General features: G+C 43.8%; 1 protein-coding gene across 2 annotated transcripts in view; it reads left to right on the forward strand.

Annotated features, from left to right (window-relative positions):
• The first annotated feature begins 4,666 nt into the window (after window positions 1–4,666).
• Pcca (propionyl-CoA carboxylase subunit alpha) overlaps window positions 4,667–18,636 on the forward strand; it is a 370,367-nt gene continuing 356,397 nt past the window's right edge. For both annotated transcript variants that reach the window (XM_042285330.2, XM_006978778.4), the window contains exon 1: window positions 4,667–4,823. In XM_042285330.2, the coding sequence (XP_042141264.1) occupies window positions 4,734–4,823 (90 nt within the window). In that variant the 5' untranslated portion in view covers window positions 4,667–4,733. The remainder of the gene's footprint in view (window positions 4,824–18,636) is intronic.

Consider the following 18,636-nt stretch of genomic DNA (forward strand, 5'->3'; position numbering starts at 1 on the left):
ACAAATAAAATCACATTTCAGTACAAATAAAATATCACCAAAGTTGTTTTTTGGCCTACACACACAGAAACACACAGACACATAGACACAGACCTGCAGACACACAAACACACACACACACACACACACACACACACACACACACACACACACACACACACGTTTATGTTTCTAAGTGGGTTATGGTGCTACATGTTTTAAATCCCAGCATTCAGGAGGCTGTAGCAGGAAGATCTCAGTGAGTTTGAGACCAGCTTGGGTTATATGGCAAATCTCTCTTTCTATTCTTATATTTTAAGGCAGGATCTCTCACTGAACAGGTAGCTTGCAATTTTTCTGGATTGCTAGTTTGCTCTGGGGTGCTCCCATCCCTTCCCCCAGGGTGCTCTGAGTAGAGCTGGGCCACCACATCCACCTGATATTTGTCTGAATATTTGTCCCCAGGGTTGTGTAAAGGTATTTAGCTCACAGATGCTATTGATTATTTATTTGGCTTTGGCTAAGTAGGGCATAATTTTCATCTAGATTGTATCAATACTATAAAATATGCAAGCAGAGAAAAATAGAATAATATATTATGTGGCTGTCAATAATCTTCATTAATTGGAATATATCTCTACTCAAACCTGCATTTTTTTCTTTTTAGGTGATAAATTATTTTTGTTTTTAAATTTATTTAAAATTTAAGATATAACCACACCATTTTCCCCTTCCCTTTGTTCCCTCCAGTCCCTCCCATGTCCTCTCTCTCCGACTCCCTCTCAAATTTCAGGTCTTTTTCCTTTAATTGGCACATGCTTGTGTGTGTGTGTGTGTGTGTGTGTGTGTGTGTGTGTGTGTGTATGTGCATGCACGCACATACATAAATATATAATACAACCTGCTTAGCCGTCTAGTGTTAGGTGTATGTATATGACTTCAGGGCTGACCACTTGGCATTGTGTAATTATAGGATGCTCATCTCTAGAGAAGAACATTTCTCCCATTCTCAGCATCCTTAATTTCCTGTAGTTCCTCGTCTTTCGTGTTAGCGTGTCTATTGGTGTCCTTCTTTTCCAGGTCTTGTTTAGACAGCTATATTGTTGAGGTCTCACTGGCAAAGCTTCCCGGACATTTATTTCCAGGAGACATCCTCGTAGAAGGTGTCCTGGTCCTCTGGCTCTTCCAGTCCTTCTGCCTTCTCTTCCTTGATGTTCTCCGAGCCTTAGTACAGGAGTTGTGTTGTAGATTTATCAACTGGGGATGAAGAAGGTGATACAATTAATTAGTATTATTAGTTATTATTATTGAGCTCACTCTTGCCTGGAAGTAAGGAGTCTCTTGCTTCTGTTTCCTAAGAACCGGGATTAAATATGTGCCCAACCATGCCCAGCTAAAGTGATTGAATTAAATATATATTAATTGAAAATAGATTCTGCTCTCATACAATACATCCCACCACATTTTCCCCTCTCTCCACTCCTCCCAGCTCCTCTGATCTCTCCTTTTTTCCAAATCCACTCCCCCTCCATTTCCTTTCAGAAAGAAGCAGGCCTCCAGGAGACAACAACAGGGCTGGAAAATGGCTCAGTGGTAAAAAGCTGGCTGTTCTAGAGGACTCGGGTTTAGTTCCCGGCACCCATTGGGCAGCTAACAATTGTCTGTAACTCCAGTTCCAGAGGACCTGCACCCTCTCCTGGCCTCCTTAGGCACTGTATGTATATCATGGTCACACATGTAGGCAAAACACTCATACATAAAATAAAAATAAATAAATCCTTTTTAAGAATATTAAAAGCTACAGTTGAAGCCATGGGTGTAGAGGGGTTTTTAGCACAGTGGATTACCCAAGGTCTGGACTCACACTGCTGAGATTCATTGTTCCTGCTCTGGGGCTAGCTAAATGTTCACCTTTATCAACTGTCTTATCTAGCATAGAGCCTAAAGCCAAGTGTTATCTCACAGAGTCCAAAGCTTGAAAGACACATTCAGACTACCTTTGGGAGTATTCACTGCATAGTATTTTATCTGAAACAGAACTTACATTTTGTAGCTATTTAATCTTTTGGGACATAAAGAGTTAAGTTTATCCTTAATCTACTCCCATTAGTAAGAACAAACAAGTAGCTTCCAAACTAATGAACAGTATTTACTGTGTTGCTTGTTTTCCCAGTGTACACAGGCGTTAGAGTGTCTAGATATGCCAGTCTTAAGAACAGTGGTCATTAAGTATTTTCCCTTTGCTTCCATGAAAATAATTGTGGACAGAAATCTGAGGGTGAGGTTGGGGACTTTCAAGCATATCTGAGAATTTTTCAAATTGCTGTAATAGTTGGGTTCATATTCTTATTTAGTATGTTGTGGCCAGAGTGAAAAGGTCCTGTAACATAAAGCGTGACTACTGAAAGCTGCAAGAATTGACTATGGTTGTTTTTCAGGGACAAAGTTGAGAGTGTGACAGGTATTTCATGGGGTGTTTAGAAGGGAGCTTGCAAGGTGTTGTGTACAATTGGATTTTATCAGATCCAGAGAGATGGCTCAACAGTTAAGAGCATTGGCTGCTTTTTTCAGAGGACCCAGGTTTAATTCCCAGTACCTACATGGTGGCTCATAGTTGTCTGTAACTCCAGTTCTAAGGATCTGATGCCATTTGACCTCGACAGGCATCAGGCAAATGTGGTGCACATACATTCATGCAGACAAAACACTCATACACAAAAATATAAATGAAAATACAACTGGATATTATCATTTTTCTTCAGTGCACTACTTTTACTCTTCAGATAGAAACATTTCTGTGTGTGTGTGTGTGTGTGTGTGTGTGTGTGTGTGTGTGTGTGTGTTTACATGTGTTTACATGTGTGGGTACACATTTCCCATGCCATGCACGTGGAGGTCAGAATTTGTGGCAATGGCGCTCTCCTTTCATGTTGTGGGTCCCAGGAACCAAACGCAGGCCTTAGAATTGTGCATTCCATCAGTGACAGTGTCATCAGTACTGTCTGTGATATTGAAAGTGATGATTTTACCAAAAGCATGCAGTGGCCTTAAAGAGCCCTTAGCTTCCTGGTTCGTTGTTGGGGTTCTTTCTTTAAGTTGTCATGCGTTTCAGGCTTCATCATGGCAGTGCCTTACTTCTGGAGACTTAATGATGAACTGGTTAGAATACAGTTTTAGTTGTGTTGTGAAACACTGTCCTCTGGCCATAACATGGTGGTTGCCATTTTGAAATCAGAACATCTGTGATTATCTAGATGAGAACTTCATAAGATTAATGTTCCATTAATGAAAGAGCCTATTAATGTTCCCTTGTGAAGCGTAGGTAGGGCTCAGAAGGCTCTGTCTCTCCCTGAGGATATTTTATGGTGAACAGTTGCTGGTTTGGGGAAGCAACAATTAAGTTATCAATGCTCTAGGTAACCCCAGCAACCTAGAGTCATTATTTGGCCTGTCATTAGTGCCCTAACTAGGGTGGATTTTTACTCCTATTTGTGACAGTTGTTCACATGTCCTTAGGAAAAGTTAATTCGATAAGCTGCCATGACAGACGAAATGCCAGAGATTTAAATAAGAAAAAGGTTAGCTATTTTCATAGAGCACTCAGTCCAGTAGGAGGCTGCTGTGAGTGCTCTACAGTGTCAGCCACCTGGGCTCTTCATATTATGTTCCAGGTTCATGATGTGGCTAACTTCTGGTTCTAGATGATTGCTCCAGGATCCACCAACATGTCTTCATTTAGAAAAGAAAGAACAGAGCACAGAGAACATATGCCCCACTCCCCTTTGGATTTGTTTTCAGACACATTCTCACTATGTGTCTCAGGCTGGTCTTAAACTCCTGATCCTCCTGCTTCAGCTTCCTAAACGTTGGGTTTTCAGGCCTGAACCACCACATCTAACATCACTCCTTCATCTTCATTATTATTATTATTATTTGAAAAAGGGCTTCATTCGGTAGCCCCATGATGTGCCTGGAACTTGCTAAGCCTTACAGGCTGACCTTGAACTTGCAGTGATCCTTTTGTCTCAGGCTTCTGAGTGCTGGGAACGGGAAGAGAGCCACCACACCATACTTTTCCTTTTAACAGCACAGTCCTTACATTTCATATGCCACACTAAGCCCACACCACGTTGCCAGGGATGCTGGTACCTGTAGCTTCAGGTGGGTGTCATGGAGCTTCCTTACAAAATGGGGACCAAGACAAGAGAGGCTACTGGCCCTCTCACTTCTTTTGCCATTTATGATCCAGCTCCTCTGAGAACTTGCTGCTTCCCTGCTATCCGCAAGCCTGTTGCGTTTGTCTCTCTGGCTCTCCGCATGCTGCAGCCTGACTTCGTGACTCTTTCAAATTGATTCCGTAGGACAGGCGAAGTAACTGAGCGTCCGTCCAGACACAGAGGTGTTCACAGGTGAGATTTGCTTTAAAAAATTCAGCAAGAAATTGAAAGGGGCAAGGGTGCACCCGATTGGCTAGCGGCGGACCTGCGGCCGCAGAGGGTGGGCTCTAAGCCAGCTTTGCCAGCATTGGAGGAAGAGCTCGGTGGTCGGCTCCCTCCGGGTCCTAGCGCGCATCCTGTTCTCCCCGGCCGGGTCTGGAGTTGCTCGGCCGCGGGACCGGCTCCCTCCTCAACCCACTCATCCGGGGGCGGAGCTTAGGATCCGAGGCTCCTGATTGGCCGTATCCCGGACGCTCCCCTTACCCGCCCCCTGACAGGGGTGAGAGGTCAGCGGCGGGCCGGCCTGCTGGGTCGACAATGGCGGGGCTGTGGGTCGGGACGGTGGCGCAGGTCGCGGCCAGGCGGCATTGGCGGCGGCCCCCGCAGCAACTGCTGTGGACGCTGAAGGTGAGCAGCGCAGGGCTTTCGTGGGCTTGGCTGCCCCGGGCTCCCAGGCGACACCCGCGGCGCATCCCGGCTCCCCCGGGCCGGACGCCCGAGGCAGCTGTGCTCACACTTGGTTCTGGCATGGGCCTCCCCGTGGGGACGCTTGCGCCCGAGGTCACTAGCAGGAGCGGGCCGAGATTTCCTGAGCTCCTCCGGACGGGGTTGGCTTTCCGACTGCGAGAAACCGCTCCGCGGGAGCTGAGATCCCAGTGTCTGGCGGAGCTGGCTTCTCCCGCAGCTTTCTGGAAACTTCTAAGAGTTCTGCAGTTCCCATGCTCTTTTGCTATCTTTGCAGCGACTTTGAAGGGACACTGTGGGGCTGTGAGTTGGTACTAAGTTTGAAAAAAAGTGTGCTAAGTCAGAATTGTTAAGAGTCCACAGGTGTGAGTCGAACGCCTGTTTATGGCACCACTGTACACGGCGTGAGAAACGCACCCTCTGGGTTTATTTTTCTTTCTAGGCAGTGCTTACCTCGGTTAGAAACACATTTCACTTCCCCGCCGTTCACCTAGGGTGCCATGGTGACACTAACCCAAAGATTGGAGTTTGTGTGAGTCTCCTTTCTCCTTCCACATTATTTGCTAGCATTGACTTACCTAACTTTTAAAGAAGATTTACTAAGTTACTTGAGCAAATTTCTTAAAACGAAGATCCCCTGAAAACCCTTTGAGAGCTGTTTGAATGTTCACGGTAAGCCTCCCTCCCCTGTCTTTCTTGAGGTATATTGTCAAGTCAGATGTGTAGTGTTGTGCACCCTGTAGTCACACCATTGGAAAGGCTGCATGCAGTAGAGAAGGATTGTGAGCTGAAGGCCAGGCTAGGTTACATAGAAGAAACCTGTCTCAAATCCTTCCTTACCTCCCAGGGGGTGGGGTGGTGGAGTTAAAAAGAAAATCTCTACAACGTTTGGCTTATGGTTATTGAAATTTGAGTAGGAAAGCATTTCAGAGATGATCTGCCTCCTCTCTCTCTCTCTCTCTCTCTCTCTCTCTCTCTCTCTCTCTCTCTCTCTCTCTCTCGTCTTGAACTCGCAGAGCTCTACCACCCTTTGCCTCCTGAGTGTGTGCACCACCATGCCCAGCTCACTTTGTTCTTGTTAAGGAGATGGAAGCAGGTCCACTTAGGCAGTGGGAGCTGGAAGGTCGTTTCTGACCCAGCCGCAGAATGCTGGCTCTCGCTGTTCTTGGAGTTGCCACACAGCTTCTGTTCTTTAATTTTTATCATCTTGTAATCATCCAATGTTTGCTTTTGCAAAGACTGACATATTTACTTATGAAATGATTTGTAAGCCATACTTTGGAGCCATACTTTGTATATTTATTCTTTTGTAGGGTTTGTTTTCTTGAGACAGCCTTGTTTTCTTATTCAGCTTAGGTTGGCCTCAGATTTGCTATGTAGGAGAGGGAGATCTTGGGCTCCTGCTCCCACTATCCAAGTGCTGGCATTATAGGTATGCACCACCACACTAGGTTTGGCTATTGTATATTGGATGTATGCCTTTTTAGATAGTTTTGTAAAACAATCTTTAATAGTGGGCTGGAAAGATGGCTTAGTGGTTAAGGGCACTGGCTATTTTTCCAGAGGACCTGAGTTCAATTCCCAGCACCCACATGGCGGGTAACAACTGTCTGTAACTCCAGTTCCAGGGGACTTGACATCCTCAAACAGACATACATGCAGGCAAAACACAAATGCACATAAAAATAAAAATAAATAATTAAAAAATATTGAATGCCTCCTGTGTAGGAGATGAATACAGTTCCCAGTGTTTACAAAATTTCCTCCAGTAATGAGGCAATAAGTTTAAAAATGCTGTTGAGAAGTTTTGGTGCTGAGATAAAATAAAATAAACTGAGAGCTGACCAAGTCAAGAACATTTTGACCTCTACACCATAGGCAACTATTCTGTCCCCATATTAGGCATATAACACCACTTATAGAAGATGGACTCAAGGCCCACAGTGTTATATGACTTGCTTAAAATCATACAGCTAGTAAGGGCAGACTTGGAACTTGAAAGCTGTGGCTCCCTAGGAGTCAAACTCTGTGCCTGGTACATTTAGGTAGAGCTGCATCGTTGACCTAGATTCCAAGACGCAGTTAATTCTGTTAAGTATTTTGTGCTACTTAAGTTAAACAACATTTACCTGTGGAAATAAAGATTTCAACAAGGGTCAGTTAGGTGGCCTAGTGGGTAAGGGTGCTTGCTACAAAGCCCTGTTGACCTGGGCTCATACTTAGAACCCACATGAAGGGGAAAGGAGAGAGCTGGTCGACTCCACAGAGCTGTGCTCTGTCCTCCATCATACACACACTCATAATAAAGTAATAAAACAAATTATACACCTGGGGCTTGAGAGGTGGTCCAGCCCTTCAAAGCATTTCCAGAGAACCTGGGCTCAACCCCCCCAAACTCACATGGCAGCTCACAACCATTTGGAGTTCTGGCTTTTGAAGGCACCAAACATGCATGTAGTGCACCAAAACACATGTAGACAAAACAATTATACACATAACATAAAAAAATAAAATAAAATAAAATCTTGAAATTATACAAGTTTGAAGGATGAGGTGACCTTTTTTCTAGGAAAAGAAAATAGTGTTATGAGAGAACAGCATGTGTCATGGGCCCATGTCCAGCGGGAACAGCTGAAGATGTGAGAAAAGTCCACCGAGGCCCTGCAGTGGAGCCTGGATGGTGCTGGAGAGGAATCCGACCACGTGGGCTTGTTGATCACATTATGCATGGGATTTCTTAGAGTAATGCTAATTCCTTAGTGTTTCGAGGAAGATGGAAGGACTGTGGTATTTTAGATGCAGGCTGACAGAGGAAAGGGGTTTCAGTACTTGGTGTGTTCAATAGAAGCTTTTGTTGTGTGTGTTTGCACTTGTGTGTTCATGCATGTGGAGACCCGAGGTCATTGTCAGGTGTCTTCCCAGTCACTATCCACCTCCACCTCCCTTTTATTTTTTTGAGACAGGATTTCCTACTGAATCTGGAGCTCTTTGGCTCAGTTAGACTGGTTAGTCAACAAACCCTGAGGACTTTTGTCTCTGTTTTCTCAGAGCTGGGGATACAGGTGTGCCAGCTTTTTAGGGTATCAGACTTTGCCTTCACGCTTGCATGGCAAGCACTTTCCTGACTGAGTCATCTCCCTAGCTCTCTCCCTTAAACTTTAAAATTGCATTTGTGTGTGTGTGTGTGTGTGTGTGTGTGTGTGTGTGTTTGTGTGTCTGTCTGTCTGTCTGTCTGTGTGTGCATGCCACAGTGTGGACAGCTTTCAGGAGTCAGTTTTCCCCTTCCACAATGTTGTCAGGGTATATGCAGCAAGCTCCTTTTACCCCCGAGTCATCTCACCTGCCCCTTGTATTTTTTATTTAAGGTGCATGCATACTTACATGCTTTTATCTGTACAATATGCATGTATGGGGCCTCAGGTCAGAGGGGATGCTGGACCCCTGGTACTGGAGTTAGTCAGTTGTAAGCTGCCATCTGGATGCTGGTGACAGAACCTAGATTCTCTATAAGAGCAGTAAGTGCTCTTAACTACTAAGCCATATCTTTAACCTCCCAACTTTTTTATGAGTTAGGATCTCATATAGGCCAGGCTGGCCTTGAACTCTCTTAGCTGAGGATGACCTTGAACCTCTGATGTTCTGCTTCCTGAGTGCTGGAGTTAGGGCTCCAGTGCTCCGCTACACACCACATCTATATGGAGCTAAAGGTTGACCCCAGGGCTTCATACATGCTAGGCATGCACTCAGTCAGCTGAGCTGTATCTTGGATGTGCATGATCTCTCCTCTCTCTGTCTCTCTCTCTCTATATATATAATGAAGACAGGGATATATATATAGTTTTCCTGCCTTGTCCATAGTCAGGACAAATCTTTGTTACCCGCCAGTCCCACAGCTGCTCAGACCCAACCAAGTAAACACAGAGACTTATATTGCATACAAACTGTATGGCTGTGGCAGGCTTCTTGCTAACTGTTCTTATAGCTTAAATTAACCCATTTCTATAAATCTATACCTTGCCACATGGCTGGTGGCTTACCGGCGTCTTTACATGCTGCTTATCCTGGCGGTGGCTGCAGTGTGTCTCCGCCTCAGCCTTCTGCTTCCCCGAATTCTCCTCTCTCCTTGTCCCACCTACTTCCTGCCTGGCCACTGGCCAATCAGTGTTTTTTTTTTTTTTTTTTTTTGGTTTTTCGAGACAGGGTTTCTCTGCGTAGTTTTGCGCCTTTCCTAGAGCTCACTTGGTAGCCCAGGCTGGCCTCGAACTCACAGCGATCCACCTGGCTCTGCCTCCCGAGTGCTGGGATTAAAGGTGTGCGCCACCACCGCCCGGCCCAAAATCAATCAGTGTTTTATTTATTGACCAATCAGAGCAATTTGACACACAGACCATCCCACAGCATATATAATGAAGACAGGGTTTCTCTGTGTAGTCCTGGCTGTCCTGGAACTTGCTCTGTAGACCAAGCTGGCCTCCAACTCAGAGATCCACCTGTTTCTGTCTGTCTCTTTCCTGGGATAAAAGGTGTGTGCCCCCACTGCCCAGTTTTTTTGTGTTTTGTTTTTGTTTTTGGCTTTTAATCTTATGCTCTCTTAATAGATCAGCTGAGGCTGCATCTTGTCAATGTTGCCATCCTAGCACAGTGCCATAGAAGGTGCTGAATGTGGGGTGGTAGAGTTCTGTCCATAAAGCATTCCTCCTCTGACATTCACCATATGGGGGAACTGCTCCCTACCTTCTCTCCATGCTCCCTTTATGTGAACTGAATTCCACCACTCTGTTTGAAGTGGAACCTTTTCAAGGTTTTACCCCTCCCATCTCCCTTTCTACTTCTGTAAACCTTTTGGATGGGAGGCAGATAGCTTACTTTTGACTAGTCTAGGAAATCCAGAACATTTTTCAAGCCAGTTAACAGATATCCTTAGTTTCAGGGTATATATATTGTCAGTGGCAGCAGGACACTATTCCTCCCTGCTACCTGCAGTCTGAGGAGTTCCCTTATCTTCTAGAGACCTCTACTTAGGGAAAGCTGGAATCTTGATTTTGCTGCAGAAAATAATTTTAGACTGAACCAGACTGAAGCAGAGTTGGAGTTATTAAAAGACAATTGCAATTAATTGTCATTACAGTAATCATACCTTCTGCTTCTGTGGTTCTGAATTTATCTCAAAGAGTTGCTAAGGAACCTAAGTGAATTTTGGAATGACTCCTGTGTATTGGGTAGGATTACAGCTAATTAGGTATAACCGTAAGTCAGATGGGTTGCAGGGGATGTTAAGATTTTTACTGTAAACAACCATTTGGTCTTGTTTGAGATTTCCAGAAAATATCTGGGAAAGCAGTAAGGTCGTTCCTGAAGGACATACAAGTGCTGTGGATATTGCTCTGTATGCTGTGAATGTGTTGCACTGATTGGTTAATAAATAAAGTGCTCATTGGCCAGTAGCCAGGCAAGTATAGGCGGTACAAAGAGAGGAGAATTCTGGGAACAGGAAGGCTGAGTCAGGAGTCGACAGCCAGACACAGAGGAAGCAAGATGTGAAGGCAGAACTGGGAAAAGGTACCAAGCCACGTGGCTATACATAAATAAGAATTATGGGTTAATTTAAGTGTAAGATCTAGCTAGCAAGAGGACTGAGCCATTAGGCCATACAGTTTTATTTAATTAATATAAACTTCTGTGTGTTTACTTGGGTCTGAGCGGCTGCGATCTGTGTGGGACCAGGAAAACTTCCAGCTTACATATAAATATAGGCCTTAAGTGTGGGTCATTACTTTTTTTTTAATCTTGTATGAGCATGGGTGTGGAATATTTATTGGTGCATGAGCAATTTACCAGTGCCTAGAGTACTGAAGAAAAACTTTCTCTCCCTGTATCATTCAGGGTTCTGTAGAGAAACAGAACTGATAGAATCTATTTATCTGTCTGTCTACCTACCTGCCCACCTAAAGCGGATTTATTAGAATGGCTTATAGACTGTGGTCCAGCTAGTCCAATAATGGCTGTCTATCAAGAAGGTCCAAGAATCCAATAGTTGTTCAATCCATGAGTCTGGATGGCTGAGCTGGTCATCAGTATATACCAGAATCCCAAAGAAGTAGGCTGTAATGCCAGTGAAGGAATGGACTTACCTGAGAGATAGAGAGCAAGCAGGGAAAGAGCTTCCTTTTCTATGTCTTTTATATAGGCTGCTGGCAGAAGGAGTGGCCCAGATTAAAGGTACCTATCCACTTGGGTTTTAGTTAATTCCAGATGTAATGAAGTTGACAACCAAGAATAGCTATCATACTCTCCCAATAACCTTCACCTGCCAATAACTCCTCACAGGGGTCGGGGTGGGGCGTGGGGGAGTGAGGCCTTCAGTGTTTCTTTTTGGGGGGATGTTGACAGCTGGATCTTGTGTAGGTAGTCATAGTTGCTATGAATTCATGATTGTAGTGGTGACACCATGTTCAGAAGACAGGGTTTCACAGCATTGTTCTTCATTCATTCTTTCTGCTCCCCCTTTAGTGATGCTCTCTGAGCCTTTGAAGGGGTCGGGGTCGTAGAGATGTCCCACTTAGGACTGCACACTCAACACTCACTTGTACTTTGACTAGTTATGAACTTCAGCAGTAACTGCAGCCACTGAAAACAAGCTTCTCTGAGGCTGAGTGGCTCTCGTCTATGGATGCAGACATAAACATTTAGAAGGCAGTTTGACAGTGTCCATTGTTTAATTAAAGTTATTATTTTATTTGGTATGTGTTGATGTTTGTCCTGTATGTATGTCTTTGCACCATGTGTGTGCCTTATGACTATGGAGGTCAGCGAGGGCACTGGATCCTCTGGAACAAGAGTTACAGATCGTTGTGAACTACCATGTGGATGCTTGGGAATTGAACCCTGACTCCTCCAGAAGACCATCCGGGGCTTTTAACCTCTGAGCTTTCCAGTCCAACAAGATGTCCATTTAGAAAAACAACAGTATTAGTCCCACCCAGGGCCTGTAACATTCCCTACTTTAACATTCTATAAAAGGAGTATTATGTCTATGTGGGCAGCCTTCACAGAAAATGTAGTTAATTGTGCTGGAATTATTGATTTTCAGCTGGCAAGAAGTTTCAACCAGATTTCTAAGTTAAGTGCTCCTTGTTCCCATGTCCCCATAATTTGTGCTGTATTTCTATTCTGTCTCATATTGAGTTATATTTAATCTTATTTGTTTTGTAAATCAGCTTTTAAAACATTCTTTTTAAATACTTGTTTTTTTTGTTTTTGGTACATTCAGTGGCTAGAGGTGTTAGCTTTATGGTAATTGCAACAGTTTATTGAGCTTTTATATGCCTTAAATGGTTTTCACTCCCTCCTCCCCCTCTGAGACAAGTCTCTTGAAGGCTAAGCTGACCTCCAACTCTTTGAAGTTAACTTTGCCCTTGAACTTCTTATCCCCTGGCCTCCACCTCTGGAGTGCTGGGATGACTAGTGTGTTCCACCATGTCTTGTTTTATACAGTATTGGGTAACTAACCCGGTGGCTTGTGCATGCTGGGCTAGCACTCCAACTGTGCTACATACCCAGCACTTCACATATTGTTTTATCCATGTAGCAGCTGGGTCGGAAATCCCAGCTTTACACAAGAGGAAACTAAGCTTGAGCTGTTAAGTAATTTAAGGACATAGTTGACTAGGGTAAAGTCTGAACCTTGCACCGTGTGAATCCAAAGCTTTGCTTTTCCAATAATAACTTGTTTGCCATCTGAATTGTGTGATACAGTCACAGTTTGAAAACTTAACCTGTACTTTCCAAATGCATGGTTCACTTCTAATTGTTAGATACGGAGAAAAAAGCTTCAACATGCCGGGTGGTGGTGGCTCATGCATTTAATCCCAGTACTTGAGAGGCAAAGGCAGGTGGATATCAGTAAGTTTGAATTCTCTGTGTAGTCTTGGCTGTAATGGAATTCACTTCATAGACCAGGCTGACCTTCAATTCAGAGATCCGACTGCCTCTGCTTCCTGGGTGCTGGGATTAAAGTCATGTGCCTGCCATCTATCATGCCCTGTAGGCTGGTCATTTGTACATTTAAGCTTTTTGGCTACCATTTGGTTCTTAAATTCAAAACAGAGGAAAAACATGGCAATAGCCCTGTTCTAACTAAAAAGGAAAGTTGTGACATTTTTGATCAAGAGAAGGGAAAAACAATGGCTTTGGGTCTGTGCTTTATCTATGTATTTATTTTCATTTAAAAATTTTATGTGTATAGGTATTTTGCCTATATGTATGCATATGCCAGTAGAGGCCAGAAAAGAGCCTCAGATCCCCTGGAACTGGAGTTACACAGAGTTGTGAGCTGCCATGTGGGTGCTGGGAATGGAACCCTTCTCTGGAAGAGCAGCCAGTGCCTTTAACCACTGAGCCATCTCTCCAGCCCCTCTGTTTGTCTATCTGTCTCTCTGCCCCTCTCCTTCCTTCCTTCCTTCCTTCCTTCCTTCCTTCCTTCCTTCCTTCCTTCCTTTCTTTCTTTCTCTTTCTCTCTTTTTCTTCCTTCCTTCCTTCCTTCCTTCCTTCCTTCCTTCCTTCCTTCCTTCCTTCCTTCCTTCCTTCCTTCCTTTCTTTCTTTCTTTCTGTAAGTGGGTGAACAGGGGACAAGGATGTGAATGGAAATTTGGGGAAGAAAACGTGTTTAGACAGAAATACAGGGTTTCATGTAGGTGTCTGTGGTTACAGGCCTACAAGGGTGCAGTGTGTCAGTTAACTCTTTATTCCTGATGAGCACCTAAGAGATAAAGGAGGGCTGATTCATTTGGTTCCCAGTTGTAGAGGTCTGTTTCATGATCGTGTGGTTCTGTTGCTGTAGGTCTGAGGTGAGGCTGAACATCATAGTGGGGAGCATGAGTTGGGGCAGGACAGTTACCTCATGATGGACAAGAAGCAGAGACAGGGGCCTCAGACAAGATAAAGTCCCCAAGAACCTCCCCCTACTGACCTTCCTTTAGCCAGGCCCCATCTCTGATAATTCTAATGATGGCTTCTCCAGAAGTGCCATCAAATTATGCAGCCATCATTAGAGTCAGAGCTCTCATGATCCAATCACTCTCAAGACCACTTTTGAATGTTGCTGCATCCAAATCTTCAATTCTTGATTCGTTTGGGGCATGCTTTAGACCTAATCCATAATACAAGGGAAGTTCCATCCATCCATCCATCCATCCATCCATCCATCCATCCATCCATCCATCCATCCATCCATCGTACCTGTCTTTGCACTTAAAGAATTGTGAAGCATCTTTTGAGACTCAGGCATTGTGTGATAGACACTTATAAGACTAGGGAGAAATTGGAGCTACAGATGTACTTAGTGGTTGAGAACACTTGCCACATACATGGTGACTCACAACACTCTGTAACTCCAGAGGGGATATGAAAGCTTTTTTGCTTCTGTGGGCATAGGTTGTATGTAGTGCACTTACATATATGCTGACACTCATGTATACAGAGAAAATAAAGACAAATAAATCTTTAAAAATTACAAAGACAGGAAAAAGTAAAATATAGTATATCACAGGCACAGAGAGATCAAGGATTAAAAATAAGGGTTGGTGAAAAAGTTTGTTAAGTTCATTGGATTTGAGTGAAAAAGAATTCCTCTTCAACAGTGTCAGTCGTCAGTGGGCTTAGGCATGGGTGCTTAGCTGCTTCAGCATCCAGCAGCATGATAAAGTGGCATATGCAAAAATACTCCTGCTTTGAAGATAGTAGATGCTTTGGAATAGTAGAAGCCTCATGCAGGTTTCACCAGCGTCTCCTCTTCTCTTCACAAGGATATTAATAGGCCTGATTCAGTGACCACAGCCGCTCTGCTTTAAGAGAGATTATCTGCCCAACAGCATCTTCTTAACCTTAGACTACATTTGTTATAGAGCCAAGGAGTGGTGTTTCAAAATGTCTTACAAAATCTTCCTTGTTGCACCTTTAGATGTTTCACCCTAGATCAACCTCTTCCATATATTGTTTACTTTGGCATGCAAAAGACTATTGCAATGATCTTCTGTTTGCACATTGTTATTATCTGAAGAATCTCTCTAATTATTATTTAAGTTGGCAACAGTTGCCCTATTATGGTGAACCTTGATGGCCAACTTGATTGGATTAAAAGTCTGCACCTTATATTAATAAGCTTCATCAGAGGGGAATCTGAATAGGAAGTAGTGATAACATTGGTTCTGGGTAGATGTTGCCTAAGGAGAAAGGAAAGGCATTTTGTACACATGGCATTTGAACATGGAAATAACCCAGCCTGCCGTGTGATGATCTAGGTAACCAACATTTCAGATTGCCAGTATGCCAAGGCAAAAGCTGGGAGATGGAATTGCATTTGGTATAATAAAGGGGTGGGTTTTCCTACTTTGGTTGGAGTAAAGTGCATGAGAGGGGATGTTAAGAAGTGAGGTTTGAGAGGGAGGCAGGACCAGTCATCTCAACTCTTATTCACAATTTAATAGTAATAGTCCTGCTGGGTTTTTGGTAGGGCAGGCTTGTAATGTCAACTACTCAGGGAACTGAAGCAGGAGGATCACATTTCAGCCCAACCTGGACAACTTAATTAAAATCTCAAAAAAAAGAGAGAACTGAAATGTACAGTGGTAAAGTGCTTGCCTAGCACATACGGGGTCCTGGGCTTGATCACTGCTACCAAACAGACAAATAAATTGGAATCCAAATGGATGGTTTTGAGCAATTAGGTTCACATTTTGAAAAGAGCATGACTGCTGTCTAGGGAATGTCTCAGTGTGAATTCGATGGGGAGAGTGGCAGCAAGGAAGCCCATCAGGAGGCTCCTGAAGTTCAAGTCAGAGGTGGTGGTGATTTGCTTAGAGTAGTAGTGGTAGAATTTGTAAGAACAGTCCAGATTTGGAATATATTTTGGAGCTAAATCCAATAGTACTTGATTGTGGCCTAGAATGGAATTACATGTAAAGAGGCCACCAGGAATGATTCTTTGTACATAAATACCCAAAAAGGCATATATTGTATTTTATGACTTTGCTCATGGAATCTCAACAGACACCTCCCAAGAGGAAAAGACTAGTTTACTAGGAGAAAACTTTTATGACAGAATGTGGACAGTTCAGTATCGTGCAGGTCTTATGCAGGTAGTTGTAACTTTGGTGAACTCTTGAGTGCAGTGGCCATGTCATGCCTAGAATACAGCACTTTGCAATTCTGCCCAATCCTCCGACTCTAAAATTCCTTTCAACTTCTCTTCTATCAATTTTCCCTGAACGTTGGTGGGAGTAATGAACATGTTCTGTAGCTAGAGTTTTCTTCTGCCTTTCTGTCCTTTTATTTCTCCTCTCTGTTAGTCCCGCCTATCTTTCCTGCCTAGCCACGGCCGATCAGGTTTTATTTATTAACCAATCAGAGCAACTTGACATACAGACCATCCCCCAGCACAGCCAAGTGCAGACCATCTCAAACACCTGCACTCAGGCCCATGGTCCTAATCATCCTCTATACGGACCTGCTGGGTAACGCCACAAAGAACCCAAGAAGGGCTCCCACAGGACAAACAGAACATCCCACAGCACCTCCCCTTTTCTTTTTTTTAAAAAGGAAGGTTTTAAGTTTTACACATCTCCAAAGCCAGCTTGGTATATTTGGGAATTTGGGCGTAGCTTCTCTTAACTACTTCCTGCTGGAGGGGGGCGCTGTATCTTATGGGGATGTAAAGAAAATTTTAGGATCATGGAGTAGTCCGTGAGACCGTATCGTCTGAGCCAGTTGCCTTGAAACGATTCTGGATGTTGGATCATCTGGGCCATGGTGTCATCGGAGACCTTTCAGGTGGTCTTGGCTGGTCAAACCTGATGTATCTTAATCTGGAACAAATCCATAGCCTCTGGCTTTCTGTAGAGACAAAAACAGAGTCTCCTTTCCAAAGTAACACATCCTTATATCCAAATTTTAAAGTCAAGATATCTTTAATATATACATATTGGTTTAACTCAACATCTTTTACGATCAAATATTTTTCTGCAGTTAAAAATCCCAAAGACAATATAATCCAAACTCTCTGTGTGATATCCATCTTTACATGGCTTTTTTTTATATTACTTTTACTTTCTCTTTAAAGACTTTATTTTTTTAAACTTTCTATTTCTTTATATAACTGTCTATGTTCCTTTTCCTCTCTCTTCCAAGCCTATGTACATTTTTACACACATTGTAAAGCATTTAAAGTCTTGTTCCATCTGAATCTGTCTTATTGCAAACTTATTGCTTTAAACTGTAGCCTTCTAAGCCCAAAACAGCTCTGTGGCTGCTGGCTCCGCCCCTTCAGCTTCCCAACATGGCGGTGGTACGTTTTCCACCAGCTCTGGGAGCCATCAAGTCTCAGAAATAGTGGGTCTACACTTTTATCCAAGCAGCGTGTAGCCCAGAAACCTCTTTTTTTGTTTTGTACTAGCAAAGGCTAAATCCACCACGCAGCTTAATGTGCCACTTGCAGAGGCCTCATTCCCGCCATACTGCAGGTCAAGCACACATGCCAGGAGCCCGCCAGTAACTCAAACCGGCGGCTGCCGCTCATTTGAGAGAGAGAATTAGGAACTGTGGGGCGTTTACTGACGTCATCGTTCCTGGAGAACTTACTGACGTCACCGCTCCGTGTGTTGAGTTATGAATCCTCTTTACCACCACGCGAGGATTCTTCTCAGATCACACTTTATTGGAGCACCTCTTGGTTAAGGGACTTTGTCTTTAGTATTTTTTTTTTTTTTTTCATAACACCGGCCTTTATCCCTGTTCATTTGTCCTTTTTCTTTAGTCCCTTTTTTTTTTCTTTTTTTCTTTAGCCCCACGTTGGGCGCCATTTGTTGCTAGAGTTTTCCGCCTTGCCCACAGTCAGGACAAATCTTTGTCACCCGCCAGTCCCACAGCTGCTCAGACCCAACCAAGTAAACACAGAGACTTAATTTGCTTACAAACTGCATGGCCGTGGCAGGCTTCCTGCTAACTGTCCTTATCTTGCTAACTGTGCTTTTATCTTAAATTGGTCCATTTCCATACATCTATACCTTGCCATGTGGCTGGTGGCTTACTGGTGTCTTCACATGCTGCTGGTCATGGTGGCGGCTGCAGCGTCTCCTTCTGCCTTTCTGTCCTTTTATTTCTCCTCTCTGTTAGTCCCGCCTATCTTTCCTGCCTAGCCACGGCCGATCAGGTTTTATTTATTAACCAATCAGAGCAACTTGACATACAGACCATCCCCCAGCACAGCCAAGTGCAGACCATCTCAAACACCTGCACTCAGGCCCATGGTCCTAATCATCCTCTATACGGACCTGCTGGGTAACGCCACAAAGAACCCAAGAAGGGCTCCCACAGGACAAACAGAACATCCCACAGCAATGTTCACTTAGAGCTGAGCACCCAGTAATCACTAATCACTGTACTTAGCACTTAGACCAATTTTGAGTCTTTGCAGTTAAGGCTGCCCACTTTGAGAGAGATAGTCCAGCTGAGGAAGGAACCTGCTGCCAAACCTGATGACCTGAGTTCCACTTCCTGGTACTTACATGGTCAGACAACTGACTAGCAAGTCATACTCATATCTATTTTTTTTTCTTTTAAGAAGCTCCTCTGAGCAAAGATGATAGCAATACCAATTTATGGACCTAAATGTAATTACTTCAAAGATAATTTGAAGACACCATGTCCACTTAGAAAACAACAGCATAGCTTTCCCCACTAGGGCCTATGATCTCTATGATCT

This window comes from Peromyscus maniculatus, chromosome 9 (assembly GCF_049852395.1).
Source record: "Peromyscus maniculatus bairdii isolate BWxNUB_F1_BW_parent chromosome 9, HU_Pman_BW_mat_3.1, whole genome shotgun sequence".
Classification (NCBI taxonomy): domain Eukaryota; kingdom Metazoa; phylum Chordata; class Mammalia; order Rodentia; family Cricetidae; genus Peromyscus; species Peromyscus maniculatus.